The sequence below is a fragment of the Erpetoichthys calabaricus genome, chromosome 3, assembly GCF_900747795.2.
Source record: "Erpetoichthys calabaricus chromosome 3, fErpCal1.3, whole genome shotgun sequence".
In the NCBI taxonomy this organism is placed as follows: Eukaryota; Metazoa; Chordata; class Cladistia; order Polypteriformes; family Polypteridae; genus Erpetoichthys; species Erpetoichthys calabaricus.
In genome coordinates, this window is record NC_041396.2 from 302133692 (window position 1) to 302153877 (window position 20186).

General features: G+C 40.7%; 1 protein-coding gene across 1 annotated transcript in view; it reads right to left on the minus strand.

The window, feature by feature from the left end:
* Positions 1 to 15909: 15909 nt before the first annotated feature.
* The window catches only part of nabp2 (nucleic acid binding protein 2), a 41840-nt gene continuing 37563 nt past the window's right edge, over positions 15910 to 20186 (minus strand). Inside the window, exon 7 of the mRNA XM_028798603.2 lies at positions 15910 to 19286. Within this exon, the coding sequence (XP_028654436.1) occupies positions 19111 to 19286 (176 nt within the window). The 3' untranslated portion in view covers positions 15910 to 19110. The remainder of the gene's footprint in view (positions 19287 to 20186) is intronic.

Genomic DNA, 20186 nt, shown 5'->3' on the forward strand with positions numbered 1-20186 from the left:
TTCTTTTAAATCACGTGGGCGGCCAGTTGTGTGTGTGTGTCCTTTACCTGGGGAAGGGATGGCAGCAGGGTGCATTATGGGAAGAAAGTAAGCTGGCAGAGGCAGTGTGAGGCTTTGGGCAATGCTCTGCTGGGAAATCCTGGGTTCTGACATTCATGTGAATGTGACTTTGATACGTACCACCTACCTAAAGACTGCTGCAGACCACGTCCACCCCTTCATGGCAACAGTATTTCCTGATGGGCCTCTTTCAGCAGGATACTGCACCCTACCAAACTGCAAACATTGTTCAGGAATAGTTTGAGAACCATAACCGAGAGATCAAGGTGTTGACTTGGCCTCCAAATTCTGTTTGAGCATCAGAGGGATGTGCTGGAAAAACAAGTTTGATCCATGGAGGCCTCACCTTGCAATTGAAGGATCTGCTGCTAATGTCTTGGTGCCTCAAGACACCTTCAGAGGTCTTGTGGGGTCCAAGAATCAGACCTACAAAATATTAGGCAGGTGGGCTTCATGTTGTGGCTGATGGGCATAAGGAACAGAAAGAGAACAGTTGATGGAGTCACTGTAGGCCCCATACTGCCTGGTGCACACGTCCATTATGGGAGTGCAGGGAAACTTCTCTCCACAAATGTAACAAAAGAAAACTTTGGAAACGTGGAATTAGGTAGACCTTCTCTTATAAACACGTATGAATTTACATTTCATTATAGCTGTACACATTTTGAAATGCTTCAAGGTGTACTCAGTGAAGAGTAACAGGAAATTGAAATGTCCTAATAAGAAGAAAAAAAGAAGAAGATGGAGGAATACAGAGAAGAAGACAGCTGATCAGACAGGAGACGCCTCTCAGACTGAATCACTTCACTTGTGTGGCAGACACCAAAGCCACCGAGACCCAAAAACAGCACAGCGAGTCCTTCTTATTGGGTTAAAGGCAAGAGCCAAATTTCTACCTGGGGACAAATAAAGTTCTATCTATCTATTATATAGTGCCTTACACATCTATCTATCTATCTATCTATCTATCTATCTATCTATCTATCTATCTATCTATCTATCTATCTATCTATCTATCTATTATATAGTGCCTTACATATCTATCTATCATATAGTGCCTTACACATCTATCTATTATATAGTGCCTTACATATTTATCTATCTATCTATCTATTATATAGTGCCTTACATATCTATCTATCTATCTATCTATTATATAGTGCCTTACACATCTATCTATCTATCTATCTATCTATCTATCTATCTATCTATCTATCTATCTATCTATCTATTATATAGTGCCTTACATATCTATCTATTATATAGTGCCTTACACATCTATCTATCTATCTATCTATCTATCTATCTATTATATAGTGCCTTACATATCTATCTATCTATCTATTATATAGTGCCTTACATATCTATCTATCTATCTATCTATTATATAGTGCCTTACATATCTATCTATCTATCTATCTATCTATTATATAGTGCCTTACATATCTATCTATCTATTATATAGTGCCTTACATATCTATCTATCTATCTATCTATTATATAGTGCCTTACATATCTATCTATCTATCTATTATATAGTGCCTTACATATCTATCTATCTATCTATCTATCTATTATATAGTGCCTTACATATCTATCTATCTATCTATCTATCTATTATATAGTGCCTTACATATCTATCTATCTATCTATCTATCTATCTATCTATCTATCTATCTATCCATCTATCTATCTTATAGTGCCTTACATATCTATCTATCTATTATATAGTGCCTTACATATCTATCTATCTATCTATCTATCTATCTATCTATCTATCTATCTATCTATCTATCTATCTATCTATCTATCTTATAGTGCCTTACATATCTATCTATCTATCTATCTATCTTATAGTGCCTTACATATCTATCTATCTATCTATTATATAGTGCCTTACATATCTATCTATCTATCTATCTATCTATCTATCTATCTATCTATCTATTATATAGTGCCTTACATATCTATCTATCTATCTATTATATAGTGCCTTACATATCTATCTATCTATCTATTATATAGTGCCTTACATATCTATCTATCTATTATATAGTGCCTTACATATCTATCTATCTATCTATCTATTATATAGTGCCTTACATATCTATCTATCTATCTATTATATAGTGCCTTACATATCTATCTATCTATCTATTATATAGTGCCTTACATATCTATCTATCTATCTATCTATCTATCTATCTATCTATCTATCTATTATATAGTGCCTTACATATCTATCTATCTATCTATTATATAGTGCCTTACATATCTATCTATCTATCTATCTATTATATAGTGCCTTACATATCTATCTATCTATCTATCTATTATATAGTGCCTTACATATCTATCTATCTATTATATAGAGCCTTACATATCTATCTATCTATCTATTATATAGTGCCTTACATATCTATCTATCTATCTATCTATCTATTATATAGTGCCTTACATATCTATCTATCTATCTATCTATCTATCTATCTATCTATCTATCTATCTATCTATCTATCTATCTATCTATCTATTATATAGTGCCTTACATATCTATCTATCTATCTATCTATCTATCTATCTATCTATCTATCTATCTATCTATCTATCTATTATATGGTGCCTTACATATCTATCTATCTATCTATCTATCTATCTATCTATCTATCTATCTATCTATCTATCTATCTATCTATCTATCTATCTTATAGTGCCTTACATATCTATCTATCTATCTATCTATCTATTATATAGTGCCTTACATATCTATCTATCTATCTATCTATCTATCTATCTATCTATCTATCTATCTATCTATCTATCTATCTATTATATAGTGCCTTACATATCTATCTATCTATCTATCTATCTATCTATCTATCTATCTATCTATCTATCTATCTATTATATAGTGCCTTACATATCTATCTATCTATCTATCTATTATATAGTGCCTTACATATCTATCTATCTATCTATCTATCTATCTATCTATCTATCTATCTATCTATCTATCTATCTATCTATCTATCTATCTATCTTATAGTGCCTTACATATCTATCTATCTATCTATCTATCTATCTATCTATCTATCTATCTATCTATCTATCTATCTATCTAATAGTGCCTTACATATCTATCTATCTATCTATCTATCTATCTATCTATCTATCTATCTATCTATCTATCTATCTATCTATCTATCTATCTTATAGTGCCTTACATATCTATCTATTATATAGTGCCTTACATATCTATCTATCTATCTATCTATCTATTATATAGTGCCTTACATATCTATCTATCTATCTATCTATCTATCTGAATTTGCCTCTAATCGGTTACTTGAATATCGACAGGGTAATAAACTGATTAATAAATACTTAATTGGAATTCCGCATGTTAGCAGCTCAGGTGGGACCACATAGCATTGTCTGTCTGTTGAGACAAAAGGTGAGCTTGCTAGACACGATATTGGTGACGCATTGTAAATTATTATATGTAGCAGAAAAGATCAGCACTAGGCTACATGAACATAAATTCGATAAAAAAACTGGGAAGGGGGTCAACATCATTTCCAATTTAAAATAAATGGAGCTGGGCAGAGCTACCGGGAGCCTAAAGGAGAGACCCTGTTGAGTTAAGGACAGATTACACTTTCACTGTAGGGAATCAGGATATGCTCTAAGTTGTAGGGAAAAAAAGCCCACTCTGTGTTAGGGTTGGTAGGGTGGGTGTTTGTAGTCTAACCTTTTATCAGAACTTTTTTAGTAATTTTTTGTACCATTTATAAAATTCCTGTGAGTTCCTTGCTTGATTCTGGGGCAGTAGTGTTATGAGCTCCACAATAATTAAACATCTAAAGATCACACTGTTGTCGCCGCCTTAATAAGAGGGCAAGTGTCTGTCCAGTTGCTATGTCTCCGTCACTCCAACAAACATTTAAACTGCTTTTATAAATACCATCCCAAATAACACATAGCAGAGACATATGTGTTGCATGGTGCACTGCAAGCATTGATGCTGAGGTCTGCCTTGATTACATCTATTTCAACACGTCTAAGACAGGTAGTTAATATACAAACCCAGAAATCTATCAAATGATGGGAAGCCTATTGGCAAAGGTCAGTCAGATTATACCACGCAAACAGTGGGCTCACAGAGACAGGTGAACTGTGCTTAAAAGTGGGTGGGAGCGATTCGACAGCTCACTGAGTGTCATATTTCTAAACCAATCCAACGGCTCATGAAGGCGGAGCTCAGAGTAGGGGCGGAGATTTTGAACTGCAGCGATCAGAGGTGCCCTTGTTAACCTGGTCTGACAGACAGCAAGGTTCTGATAACGATGAGCAGCCAAAAAGTCTCCTAAAAAATTTCTATTAGACATATAAATGTGTGTTGCGTGTGGAGGAAGCACATTACACATTTTAAAAATAAAGAAAACCTGATGCAAAGGAAAAATCCTCTTGGTAACATCAGATTATACATTGGCAATCGACGGCATCAGTGGATGAATGGTAAATGTGAGTGACGTATTGTCGCAGGTGCTGCAAGTGCTCTCTGCTGTTTAGCATTACAATGAGAGTGTAGGAGTCAATGTAAGCGTGAAAGAACTGAAAGATAAATTCAAGAAAATATGAATGGCAGAATGTGCATTTGAAGTAAACAGAGTGTCACACTCAGTGTTAAAAGTAATGCACATTACACAGTCTTGACATCTTCACACAATTAATTTAGTGAGGTAAGAATACCTGCGTTACTTAAAAAACCGACATGTGTCACTGAGTTAATACGGATGCTTTTTCCCCAGCACTCCAAAAAAGAAAAATTACTACATTATTTTGCAGAATTTTCACAAAGACATGGCCGGCGTTCACACAGCAAATCTTTGGGTGCTCGAAATGGAGATGGAGATACTTCATAGCACATGAAGGAGACAACATATTTATAACACAGTAGAAAACTGTAAAGTCATAAGTCAGCTCACTGGCTCAACAGTGTTTACGAAGTCACGTTTAAGAAGCGCACACAACGGGCCCTCGACTTTTCCTACAGACGAGTATCGGGTGAGGCCCTGAGGGTCAATCGTATGTTAATGAGCTCTCCTGAGATTTCTTGGGTGCCAATGTTTTAGTCAGCATTGATGACAGTCTAGGCCTGCAAATTCTCATTAGTCACGTGAAAGAGGGCCGACCTCACCCTCAGTTACAACATCTGTTTGCCAAAATTGAAAAAAAAAATCCAATTTTATTTTTGGGTTATGAAGTCTCTACTATGGACAATTCAAAAATGTCAGCCATTAGGGAGTGGATCCCACCTGACAGTATTAAACGGCTGCAAAGATTTGTGGGCTTTGCTATTTATTACCGTTGATTTATTAAGAACATTAGTACATTGATCTCTCCTAAAACGTCTTTATCAAGCAAAAGAAACACATTTCAATGGACAACTGAAGCACAAAGAGCTTTTGAGTATATTAAGCATTTACTTACTATTGCCCCGGTTCTTTGTCATCTTCTTCTTCTTCTATCAGCTGCTCATGTTAGGGATTGCATGTCCTCTCTCAGCACATCCATAAACCTTAGCTTAGACCTTCCTCTTCTCCTCTTACCTGGCAGCTCTATCCTTAGCATCCTCCTCCCAATATACCCAACATCTCTCCTCTGCACATGTCCAAACCAACGCAATCTCGCCTCTCTGACTTTGTCTCCCAACTGTCCCACCTGAGCAGACCCTCTAATGTCCTCATTTCTAATCCTGTCCATCCTTGTCACACCCAATGCAAATCTCAACATCTTTAACTCTGCCACCTCCAGCTCTGTCTCCTGTGCCACCGTCTCCAACCCATATAACATAGCTGGTCTCACTACTGTCCTGTAGACCTTCCCTTTCACTCTTGCTGGTACCCGTCTGTCACAAATCACTCCTGACACTCTTCACCACCCTGCCTGCACTCTCTTTTTCACTTCTCTCCCACAATCCCCATTACTCTGTACTGTTGATCCCAAATATTTAAACTCCTCCACCTTCTCCAACTCTACTCTCTTCATCCTCACCATTCCACTGACCTCCCGCTCATTCACACACATGTATTCTGTCATGGTGGTCCTACTTACCTTCATTCCTCTCCTCTCTAGAGCATCTCTTCACCTCTCCAGGGTCTCCTCGACCTGCTCCCTACTATTGCTACAGATCACAATGTCATCAGCAAACATCACAGTCCACGGGGACTCCTGTCTAATCTCGTCTGTCAACCTGTCCATCACCATTAAAATAAGAAAGGGCTCAGAGCCGATCTCTGATGTAATCCCACCTCCGTCACTCCTACCGCAGACCTCACCACTGTCACACTTCATATCCTGTACAACTCTTACGTACTTCTCTGCCACTCCCGACTTCTTCATACAATACCACAGCTCCTCTCAGTCACCCTGTCAGATGCTTTCTTCAGGTTCACAAAGACGCAATGCAACTCCTTCTGTCCTTCTCTAAACTTCTCCATCAACACCCTCAGAGCAAACATCTCATCTCTGATGCTCTTTCTTGGCATGAAACCACAATGCAGCTCACTAATCATCACCTCACTTCTTATCTGAGCTTCCACTACTCTTTCCCATAACTTCATGCTGTGGCTCATCAATTTTATCCCCCTGTAGTTACTGCAGTCCTGCACATTCCCCTTATTCTTAAATATCGGCACCAGTACACTTCTTCTCCACTCCTCAGGCATCCTCTCACTTTCCAAGATTGCATTAAACAATCTGGTTAAAAACTCCATTGACACCTCCATACTTCCACAGAATTACTTTCTATTATAGAAGAAGATGCTTCTAATGTTGGAGTTGGGGCAGTTCATCCTTGTGCTGTTTTTTTTTTTTCTCTAGGAAATTGAATCAATCACAACACAATTGCAATGTTGGAAACAGAAATCTTCTAGCGATAACGTTAAGCTTCAGAAGAATGGTGACATTACCTTGAGAAAGCAAAGTTCCAACCACAAGACTATTATGTATATATTTAAAGTCTGCCAAATGACTAATTGCTCATCGAGATAGGCGGCCGTTATTTTTTTAGCATTTCGATTATCAGACCCGGGGATCAAAATGGAAAGGCAGTTGGTGTGCCTCGTATTTATGAACCAGACAAGTGTCATCAGGAACCTGAACAGATCATTTGAAAAGAAAGGTTCTTAAGGACCTTGACATTACCTGTGTTAGAAGAATTGTCATTAAAAACAGAGGCAGCACAAAAACAACGCCAGGAACCCAGAAAGTATACCTTAAATATCAGGAGTGGCCAACTCTGACCCTGGAGGGCCGCAGTGGCTGTAGGTTTTTGTTCCCTAACCCTAACCCTAACCCAGCTGCTTCATTAGAAGCCGATCCTCACCAATAACAGATCTTATTTAATTTCATGGCTTGTTAGTGTTCTAACTCTACCATGTTAGTTCATTCTTAAATCATCGATTTTTTTCCTTTCTTATGATACAGGTATCATCCAAGTGATGTGAAGCCTAAAACTGAGAAGTAATTTGCAGTTCTTCACTTTAGAGTATTTAATTAAACCAAATAGTGAATGACGAATACACACGGGTGGAAATGGAGACAAGCAAGATGGAGAACTGCTGGTTCCTTTGTCAGTTGCATCTTATTGCTAATAAAGAGCAGTTAAAATAATGAATACAGCTGTTTAAGACTAAGATAAGCAATTAAGGGTTCAGAATCTTAACAGGCGAGACAAATAAAATGAATGACAACTTGAGTAAGAAGTGCTTCATCAGTAATGAATGGTTCTAAATGAAGCAATTGGGTTGGAACAAAAACCTGAAGCTACTGCTCAGCCCTGATTTAAAGGGCCTGAGTCTTAAATAGCAAAAAAATTAAATGAAGTTAATTAGTAGCAAAAACTGGTAACTAATTAAGAAAATGGTTAGGATGAAAACCTGAGGCCATTGCGGCCCTCCATGATCAGAGATGGCCTCGCCTGTTATATTATCTTCTTGAGGCTACAGGTGTTAGAAATTATACATCAAACTCCTATGCCTGGGCATCCGGGTATAAAACAGACCTTGACACTTATAAAACAATTGTTTTAATGGCAGAAAATGCATACAAGTCAAGGGTTACCAAAGTCAGGCAAGGAATTCACCCTGTCATCCTGTTGGGTTACCTCAACCCTTCTCAGTTCTGTATCGTCCATTTCTATGGATTTTATTACTGATCTTCCACCTTCAAGACGGTTTTTGGTTATAGTGGATCAGTTTACCAAATACACACACTTCACACCAATTAAGGGTTTGTCATCTGTGAAGATTTTCTTTTTGGAAAGGATTGCAAGTTCACACCATTTTTTCCAAATTGCGGTCCTCAGTTTATTTTCAGGTTTTAGAAACTGTTTTGTGAACCCCCAGGTTGTTCTGTGAATCTCACGCTCGGTTATCACCTGAAGGCTAACAGACAAACAGAACATGTTAATCGAGATCTTGAAAAGTGTTTGCCATGTACTAGACCTTCTGATCAGGATACCTGGGTTGACTTTCTTACCTTTGGTGGAATTTTCTAGAAATGTACCTGCGCCGTCAGACCATAAAATATCTGAGTTTGCGTGTCTCTGTGGATTTCAACTTCAGTATGACTTTTTGATCCACCAGCTTATCATTCAGCCATACTCTGCTTTTCTGTCTAAACTCCTATGTCAGATGGAAATTGCTACATCAAAATCGGAGAATGAGGTGCTTCTGGTCTGACATTTTCCTGATAAGAAGTATAAACTGGCGCCTGTTCTAAAAATCCAGCAAAAGGTAATGTTGGTCACACGTGACACAAGTTTAAGTGTGCCCTCTTAGAAATTAGCCCATATCTGATCACGCAACGAGCAACAGCATTTGTACAGTCGCTCATTTTAAAATCCATTCTAACTTTTACATTCCCAGATTACGGCCTGTCCATTATAGTCCGTATTGTTTTGCACCATCCTCTCCTCCATCACTTATGGTTGATGGCTCTGAGAAGTATCTGTTCTGCAGTGCAGACGTTGAGGGAAGCGACTGAAGTACTTTACGCACTGTAAGGGCTCCGGTCACGAAGATCGTTCTTGGGTTCGGTTTGATGCTCTTCAGGCACCGTGATGTTGCCTGAATTCCATGCCAAGTTTTACTTAATGGCTGACAGGCTCATTCAATGACTGCTCCTTGATGGTGGATCCTGTTATGGATTATTTGTTTAGTTGAGTTTTGCTCTCTTATTATTAAGATTTTGTGCATTTAGGAATTCCTATTAAGGGTTTTTGATCTCAAGGAATTAAAAATGCTTGCTATATTTGTCTGTTTTTGCATTTGTAAATGATTTTGAACTAGTTCTGCTTTTGGTTATGATGGGTTCCACCATTCTGAGTACCCTTTGTAAAGACACCAGCAGTGTAGTTAGGGGCAGAGGCCGCAGTCATAAGGGGTTGTGACCATGACGTTAACAATGTGACAGTTCAAAAGGTGTGGATACCATAAATGATGGACAGAAATGTCAGCTGAGATGAAGATTAATAATTTACCCAGCCGGGAGGCCATAACGGAAGGACAGAACTGGATCCCAGGCAGGATGATTTTTAATTCTAATCCCAGTTGGAAACAAAGATTGAAGGACGGACTGGTGGAATTCGTCTACCACAGGCAATATCCTGACTAGAGCTGCTGATTAAGTGTACAGACTGCATCTCTGTTGTTAGTCATTAGCACTAAAACATAAGTAACATGATAGTTGAAGATAAACACTGAAAAGACGAAGGTGCTGACAACAGATGGATCGCCTGCCAATGTCCACCTCGACGGCATCCAAATACAGCAAGTTCAGCAGTTCAAATACCTTGGCTCACTGATCGAACAGAAGAAAGTCGCATCCACGGCGAAGATCCACAGTCGAATAGGTCAAGCAACCACAGCATTCGCTTCTCTAAATTGGTGCTTGTGGAAGCGAACCAATATTTCCATTCCGACCAAAATCTCCGCCTTTTCCGGACGCTGATCCTGCCGATTCTACTCTATGGATCCGAAACGTGGACGGTGCTCAAGGCGGACCTCAACAAACTCGAAGTTTGCCAGATACGTTGCCTCCGGCAGATATTACGAGTATTACTCCGAGACCGCCTTCGAATTGAGGACATCCGACGGAGATGTGACAACCAACCGCCAATCGAGGAACAAATTCAAACACGTCGACTACGATGGTTTGGCCATGTATGTCGAATGGACGCAAGCCGACTACCACACCAACTCCTCTGGCGTGAACGTCCCACCCAGTGGCGAATCCAACGAACGGCACCAAAGAAAACATGGTTAAAACAGGTCGAAGATGACATCAGAAATTGCAGAATAAATCTCGACGAGGCCAGAACAACCACCAACGATCGTCCTGCATGGAAACGAGTTGTGAAGGAGATCCGACAACCATTGGCACCCACAGCAGCGTATGGGCTTAGGAGCCGATCCAGACCCAACGCCAGATAGGGATCAAAGAAGAAGAAGAAGAACATGATAGTTATAATTTGTTACTAACCCTCACCTATTCTGTTTCTCTTCTCGGCACTCAGATATGCCACTTGGTGCCACGCCCCACCTGCCAAGTTGTTTTGCCTGCCTAAGGTAAAGTCATCCCTGATGGAGGACCACAGGAATCGTGGGGTAGAGGGGTCCTTTCATCGGATTGGCTGGCCCAGCACTGTTTCAGCTGTGGAATGGCCAAATGGGGGAGGCAGCTTGATGGCGGAGGTCTCCAGGACTCTAAACAAATCTAAATCATATTATGGGATATCGTCTACTGTTGAATTCCGCTCTGTACTTGTAATATTTTTATTGTACTATTGTATTGAGGATTACTTGTGTTCTGTTCTGTGTATTGTATTGATCTCCTTCTTTTTGACACCCACTGCACACCCAACCTACCTGGAATGGGGTCTCTCTTTGAACTGCCTTTCCTGAGGTTTCTTCCATTTTTCCCTACAAGGGTTTTTTTGGGAGTTTTTCCTTGTCTTCTTAGAGAGTCAAGGCTGGGGTGGCTGTCAAGAGGCAGGGCCTGTTAAATCCCATTGCGGCACGTCTTGTGTGATTTTGGGCTATACAAAAATAAATTGTACTAGCCAACCCGCGGCGTAGCACACGCTGCATAATTATGTATTGATGGGTGAACACTTCTTGAAAGACACAGTTGTCTAAATGAGGTGGGTTTGAGGATACGACTGTAAGTGAATGAAAAGATGGAATTCTGGAGAGAGCAACATACAATTGTACGTGACTGAAAACTGGAGGACCGCCACCGCGCCCCCACCGCCCTGAGTGAGGGACGGCGAGGGAGCGAGGGGCGCCCAGTCAGGACACCCTTTCCGCCTCCTCTGCCTCTCCGGAGAGAGGGCGGGGAAACGGGCCCGAGAGGTTTCGGGTCCTAACCGTCCAATGACGGGTTGGCACAACCGGTAATGATCCTTCCGTAGGTTCACCTACGGAAACCTTGTTAGGACATTTACATCCTCTAGATAGGCACGTTCGATCGTCTGACGCCCATTCCGCCCCAGCATTCTAGTCTGCCGATTTCTTAGTCATCTCTAGTCATGTGCCCGCCCCCAACTCCTCACCTGAATTGCTTTCGTCTGTGTACAGTCCACATGCACTTGTGAGCCATGTTTGGCCCGGGTGAGGTTTTCCGTGTTGAGTCAAAATAAGCCAAAGGCTCCACACCTTCCTTTAAGTTTCAGCTTTGCAACCATACTCCCCCCGGAACCCAAAGACTTTGGTTACCCGGTTGGCTGCCTGGCGGGAAATGGGAATAACGCCGCTGGATCGCCAGTCAGCATCGTCTATGGTCGGAACTACGACAGTATGTGATCTTCTTCGAACCTCCGACTTTCGTTCTTGATTAATGATAACATTCTTGGCAAATGCTTTCGCTCTCGCGCCATGGTCGGCTGCTTAGTGAATTGTTGGTGGGCGGGGCTCGGTCTTGCGTGTGTCTTGCTTGCCATATAGATTGTATTGTATTGAATTGTAATTCATCCCCCCAGTACGATTGGTGACAGTGCTCTGGAAACCTGCAGGGTTATGTGGAACCAGTAGTTCTGAGGAGCAGCCATGTTGGGGTCCCTTGGTACCACCAGAGTGCATTGCTGGCAGAAGACCTCCCTGTTTTGGGGAGCTTCCACATGACCTGGAAGTGCTTCTGCCATGTAATGCTATGGAACTGGAAGTACTCCTGGGTCCAACATAAAGGAAGCAGGGAGTCATCGTCGGGAGGCAGAGGGCAAAACTCCTTGGAGGATTTAAAGAAGAGATGAGGAGCAATACTTCTGCGTCTGTCGTATTTTTGATTGCATTTACCAGTTTGTTAAGGTGCTGTAATTAATAAAAGGAATATTCGAATTTGTGACGGTGTTAGGAGGGATTGTGTCTGGGGTTTGGGGCTCTGCGATGCCCCTACTGGTTACAAATGTCAACTACTGGCACAGTTCTGTGTCCACATTTGTGGACCAAAAAACATTCTACATGCTTCAGGATTTTCAAATCCTGTTGTTTAGATCTTCTCGTGTCATTTTCCATTTTGATTTTGGCTGAGTTACTTAGTGATCTTGATCTCCTGGTCCTGACCTTGCTTTCATTTTAACAACGCCAGCCTCATTATTTTGTTTGCTATCTTACATAGCATAATGCAACCCTTATCATTAAGTGATGTCATTTTAAGCAGAGTGGCCAACTCCATTACAACAAGTGAATTAAAGCTAATGTCATATGATGTGACTTCTTGTCGGAAGGTATGAGCTCCATTGCCGGACCGTGTTAATTTACAGGGCTGAAAATCACTGGGCACGTCAAATTTAGTGACTGCGTGTAGACTTTACAGCACAGTCATGCTCTCCCCTTTCTCTGACAGTCAATAATAATGACAACCCTCATAGACCCCGTGATCATCAGAGGTGACTGTGTGCAGATGGTGCAGACCTATAAATATCTGGGAGTGCAGCTGGATGATAAATTAGACTGGACTGCCAATACTGATGCGCTGTGTAAGAAAGGACAGAGCCGGCTATACTTCCTTAGAAGGCTGGCGTCCTTCAACATCTGCAATAAGATGCTGCAGATGTTCTATCAGACAGTTGTGGCAAGCGCCCTCTTCTACGCAGTGGTGTGCTGGGGAGGCAGCATTAAGAGGAAAGACACCTCACGCCTGGACAAACTGGTGAGGAAGGCAGGCTCTATTGTTGGCATGGAGCTGGACAGCTTGACATCTGTGGCAGAGCGAAGGGCGCTCAGCAGGCTCCTATCAATTATGGGGAATCCACTGCATCCACTTAATAGTATCATCTCCAGACAGAAGAGCAGCTTCAGCGACAGACTGCTGTCACTGTCCTGCTCCACTGACAGACTGAGGAGATCGTTCCTCCCCAAAACTATGCAACTCTTTAATTCCATCCGGGGGGGTAAACGTTAACATTTAACATTATACATAGTTATTGTCTGTTTTTCACCTGCATTATTATCATTCTTTAATTTAATATTATTTATTGTATCAGTATGCTGCTGCTGAAGAATGTGAATTTCCCATTGGGATTAATAAAGTATCTATCTATCTATCTATCTATCTATCTATCTATCTATCTATCTATCTATCTATCTATCTATCTATCTATCTATCTATCTATCTATCTATCTATCTATCTATCTATCTATCTATCTAATAGCGTGCGGCCTGACGGAGCAGGTGTTGTACAAAGGGTCAACAGGTACAGCAAGTTCAGCCTAAATCTCAGCCCTTTTTTTCCATTCTATTATGGTATGTAAAACATAGGATGTCAGACAGATGAGCTTCCCTTGTGCTTTTGAGATCCTAAGCCCCCATGTTACTAATCGCTGCATTCTATGCATTGTACTTCCGGATGAGCACTCATTGGTTGTCAGCTCTCATTCACACAGAACCACCGTTACAACTAAAGACAAATTAAACCTGTTTGGAGTGGGTCGCTGGGTATGTCAGACTACATGATGGTCCCTCACAGAAGTGTGCCGCTAACCGCTTCCAACTTGTTAATATAAATGAAGGCTACGATTGAAATCCCTGGAAAAGTCGTTTAATGTTTAGTCATTAAGTTGCTATGGCCCTCATGGAGGAAAAGGTCAAGGCACACACTGTGTAAAAGGTGAACAAGAATGGCAGTGCCAGCAAAACGCAACAAGTCATTAACTGAGTGTTGATTTCTAGGACAGGAATGAGGCACCAAAGTGGTAAAAACAAAGAAGCAGAAAGCAATTAAATCTCTATAAGGAGACACACCCTGGGCAGCAGAGACCTTGAAAAGGTACGCTCTTGGCAAAACTGGTGTGCCTGGCGCTGCCACTGTCTAAAGGTTACCTGGCACCTAAATATCTTTTAAAAAAAAAAAATTACAATACACCTCCAATTTAAGAGGACGCTCTTGAATGAGGTGCCAGTCCAATAGCCCAACCCAACCTGTGCAAGAAAGTAAACAGACAAAAGGAAATGGATGGCAAAAACCCGCTGTCCTTCCAACAAAGGTGCGAAAGAAACAGATCATTCTGAAAAATCACTTGACAGTGTTTTAAGCGTCATGAGGGTATAGTGGTTGGCAGTGCTGCCCCATAGTTTTAAGGACACAGACTCAATTTTCAGCCTGTGTAGAGTCTACTTGTGTCCTCAAAATTCATATGCGTTTTCTGCAGGTACTGTGATTTCCATTGTGTAAGTGTAACTGGGGCCTGCGGTGGGCTGGCGCCCTGCCCGGGGTTTGTTCCTGCCTTGTGTCCTGTGCTGGCTGGGTTTGGCTCCAGCAGACCCCCATGACCCTGTGTTAGGATATAGCGGGTTGGATAATGGATGGAAGTTTAACTGGCCTGGCAGAAATGTGTAAGCCATGGTGTCCTATTCAAAATGAGCTCCTGCCATAAAATGCACCATTTAACTGAACATCTAGGGAAAAGAAAAAGATGTAGGCAGTGTGCAGGGGACTGGCACAGATCTATGCTAAATGCCATGCCAAAGTGCTTCACAAGTACAGGGCACAATTCTTTACTCGGGTTTCCTGCAGTTGGAGCACAGGCTGCTTAAGTGAGTCACTCACGGTGATCATACTGTTAAGCAGAGATTGCCAAGGGTTTCAGGCCCAGCACCACACCACTGGAATGAAAAATGTCTGAATTTGTCTTGCTGAAGTGCAGTCCCCAATTTGTGACCAGAAAACCCACATCACACCACACAGAGACACACCCTGCATGGCCGCTGTCGTTAAAAAGCTAAGCTGAGGAAGTTTTCATTTACCAGGGTTCAAGGTATGTAACTCTTCCCTGTTGCCATCCGGCCTTAGCTTTTTCTACTTTAGTTACAGAGCATATAAAAAGTATTCTCCCCTTTGGAAGTTTTCACATTTTGTTGTGATGTAACACTGAGTCACAGTGAATTGATTTTGGCTTGATTAACACTGCTCAACAGAAAAAGAGGCTCCTTAGTGTTATGTTTACCCCTGAAAAAATCAGGAGTGGTCTCCCCTCGGCTTTCTCATATACTCAGATATGGGGTTGGATATTTGAGGAGTAAACTGCAAGACAATGATTACATTTTTATATTATATACATTAAAGAACCATCAACAATAAATCAGATCAAATTAATAATTTATTGAAGTAAAGTTCAATAAATCTGACTCTGCAGCTGCATGAATAAGAGGTAAAGTACTACTACCGGTTAACAGAAATAGCCCAAATGTTGATAGAAATCTACATTTTGTACCTAATAGTTGTATGCAAAATTTGGTTGGCCTAAGTGAAAGCGTACTCAAGTTATTGTGTTTACACACATACACACACACATGTATTTCCAGAAATGGTATTTTCAGACTCAGGGAGGTCTAAAACATTGAGATTCATCAAAATCTCAAAATGGAATTTTTGGAGGATTCCAATACTTTCCTATACTTTGTATACGGAAAAGTCAGGGAGGTCTAAACATCGAGATTCATCAAAATCTCAACACTGAATCTTTGGATGATTACAATATTTTCCCTATACTTTTTATACGAGAAAGTAAAAATGAGTCAAAAACATTCCATTTTTTTCAACTAGAAAAAAATGTCATTACGTGTAACAAAAACATGTAAATACAAAAATGTCAACATAAATACAGTAGAAGAGATCTGTCAAGTGTCCACTGCTGTACTGATGAAGATTTAGTGCATGTCCTTCATGTGATGTGCTTTGAAACAGACACTAACGTGCAGCCCAACGTCACAATCGGGCCAGTACAAGTCCGTTTCTTTGCACACTTTTCTTATATTTGTTTTTCTGTTGCTTGAATGTCAATGCTTGAACCACATGATGGATGCTGCCCCTTGTGTTATTGGAGGGTACCACAGTGCCAGGCTTAGTGACTTCCACATTTCCCTTAGCATGAGCACTGACAGCTTCTGCACTGTGACCAGTACTTAGGAGGCTAAAGTCTTTGTTGTTTCTCTAGTCAACCGCAATTATTTTACCTTTTTATCAAGCATCTACTTACACCACAGTAAACCTTCAGGCAACCAGATTCTCCAGGCATATCACAGCAGTTCAGTTGTACAGGTCCGAATGCATTAGTTTCACTGATGACCATTTCACATAGTCATCATGGTCACTTGATTCAATTAATGGTTCAGTTTTAGCTTGGCTTTACAACTTCTTGTTTACATGCCATCGTGTTTTGGGCGAAGGCTCCACCCCACTCATGAATATTGATGAGTTAGTGTAGTGTGGCAGTATGCATAGAAATGTACATGATTTTTTTTGCAGCATGATGTTATTTCATCCACTAGATGGCAGAAGTGTACTGTGCTGAGCGTTATTCGAGCTTAATGCTGTAAAGCAGGTCATTACACGACACTCTGAGTCTGACCCAGGAATAACCGTATTTACATAGAATTCCAAGCATGTTCATAATCAGGATTAACACCAATAGGTTATTGCCAAAGTACAAACAGATGTCTGCAAAGTGGTCTAAATTACTTACAAATGTGAAACACTAAATAAGTATTCATCCCCTTCAAGTCAGTGTCAGCCATAAAAGCCTTGAGTCTGTGTGCACAAGTATCTCTCAATCAGCTCTCCCGTTTTCCTAATTCTTCTTTACAAAACTGCTAAAGCCCTGTCATGTGCTATGGTAATTGTGAGTGAACAGCCTTTGTCAAGTCCAGCCACAAATTCTAAGTTGGATTGAGATCTACACTCTGACTCTGCCACTCTGTTGTTCTGTAGCCATTCCTTTGTAGCTTTGGCTTTATGCTTGGATTTATTGTCTTCTCCCAAGGTGCAGGATTCCTGAGGACCACATCAGGTTTTCTCTAAGATTTTCCTGTAGTTTTCTTCATTCATTTTTCCCTCACAAGCCTGGTGCGGAGAAGCATACCGACAGCCTGATGCCACCACCACTATGCCTTCCGGTGGGAATGGTGTGTTTGTGATAATCTACAGCGTAACATGGCATTTAATCTGATGGCCAACAAGCTCAATTTTGGTCTCATCAGACTGCAGAAGCTTCTTCCATCTTACACCGGAGTCCCCCTTGTGCCTTCTGTCAAACTCTAGCCAAGATGTCCAGCATGATTTTTTCACTTTGCCACTCTCCCATAAATCTGTGGCTGGTGAAGCACCTGTGTACGATTGTTGCCTGCACAGCCACTGTAGCTTGTGACTTCTCCAGAGTCGTCATAGGTCTCTTGGTGACCTCCCTCACTCGTCTTCTTTGGTTTTTGGCGATGGCTTTCTCTAACAGATTTCCAGCCCTGCCATACCCTTTCCATTTCTTTGTGTTTAAGTGGATATTCAGTGACTTCAAGATTTTCTTGTCCCCTTTGCCTGGCTTGTGTTTTTCATGGAGTTGCTTGTTGTGTTTGTTTCTCTTCATTGTGTAGCTTAGGCCACCATACTGACTCATCAGAAGTTGTTCCTTACAATGAACTGAAAACTCCAGACAGGTTATCTCTGCTGAACTTATGACGAGACTTCTAAAAAGAAATGGGCCGCACCAGTTATATTTTTGTGGGTTGTTAAAACAACAATGTAGATGTCCCGGAGTGAACAAGTCAGAGTCCAGATCTCAATCCCATAGAGAGTTTGTGGCTGGACTTGAGAAAAGCTGTTCACTTGTGTTCCCCATGACACCTGACAGAGCTTGAGCAGTTTTGTAAAAAAGAATGGAGAAAAATGGCAGAGCTGATAGAAACAGATCTGTGCACACAAACAAGGCTGTCATGACTACCTAAATACTGACATGAAGGAGGAGAATACTTTTATGGTTTATATTTGTAATTAATTAAGACTACTCTGCAGAGACCTGTGTTCACTTTGACATTAAAGAGTCTTTCTCTGCTGATCATTGTCAAAAAAAGCCAAATTAAATCCACTGGGATTCAATGTTGTATTATAATAACGTGAAAACTTCCAAGAGGGCAAACACTTTTTATAGGCACTGAATATGACAAAGAATAGGAGATCGTAATTAAAAAGAAAAAGTAACAATGCAGATATATGAAGATTTGAATTCATACGTTATATGGCCTTTGTGTTTCACTGAGTGCAATTTTCAGCTTTATTTTAACTATACAATAAATGCTCTAAGTAAATGACAAGTGCAATGCATTCATTTTCTAAGGTCTTGATACGGCACTCAGACTCCAGCACTACGGAAGATCAAGGCTATGTTGCTGATCGCTGTCCTATCGTTTGTGTTACAGCTCTGAAATAAAATGAGAGAGAACAGTGGAGATGTATCCCCTTACTCTCCAGTGAGTACAGTGCAGGCGTCTCATTGGACATCACAGAAGAGGAAAATAATCCAGTGTTGGGAGTGTTAGATGCCTTTTAAATGAGGCAGTTAGAAAAACTGAAATTATTATGTATGTTAAAAAAAAAAAAGTCCAAAGGACTTTACCAAAATGCTGTCCCTGCAGACTGGGATTCATATGGACGCCTCCAACCTCCAATACTGGACTAGTCAAGGAAAAAAAGAAATAAAGTCCCTCTGGAGCAGCGGATCATCTTTTAGCAGTGCGTCGAGTCTCTTTCCCGTTGCTGACGGCTGTTGCCGCTGTGGCTCCAGTCTGGTGATTGGAAGAGCCTCTCCCATTATTCCTGACCCCTTGTGCTTGACCAGTGGAGTTTCCTGGGACTGGCCCACTGACTCCATTTCCATTGGATGTTTCATTGTTTCCTGGGAGAAAAAAAATTTGAATATCGGTGGGATGACATTAACAATAGGTGCAGCATGATCTTCATCTTTGAAAGCCTTCCCCCCCCCACCTGATTATAGCTCACCATTAAAGATGCTGCTGTATATTCAAGTGCCTGCACACTTCTTTGACTTGCAAATAAATGAAGCCTGTTCATTGCATGTATTTCATGCTCAGTATACACACTGATAAAAATAAACCTCAAAGGCTGGTTACATTTGTAAATGACAATAAACAAAGAACAAGTAAACAAAATCATTATAGGTGGCCCTGGACAAAACGTGTACTTGGGCAATATGTGACATGTGAAATTTAATATAAATAAATGCACAATGGTAATAAATAAATAAATAAATGTCCCACAGTCCGTAGAGATGCAGGTCAGGTGGATCGGTGATGCTAAATTGGACACGAATATGTGTGTGCGTGTGTGTGTTGTGGCACAGTGTGCCTTAGGTTCATGCCAAAGTGGCAGGGTGCAGTTTTTTTTTTTATCATTTATTTATTTATCATTATTTTTTATTATAGTGATACTCAGGAATGTGAATGTGTAGGAAAGCCATGTGGACATGGAGCGCTACTGGGAAAATGGATCGACTAATTCTGCATGTCTGGATGAGTGATTTGTGCAGCCATCCATCATTAGCAGTTCTGGGGGTCAGTAATCAAACCACCTACACTACGAAATATAAAAGATTGAGTGAAAGCTAGGGAGGTGAAAAAAGGCTATAGTTGTGGCCAAAAGTTTTGAGAATGACACAAGTGTTGGTGTTCACAAGGTTTGCTGCTTCAGTGTTTTTAGATCTTTGTGTCAGATGTTTCTATGGTGTACTGAAGTAGAATTACAAGCAGTTCAGAAGTTTCAAAGGCTTTTATTGACA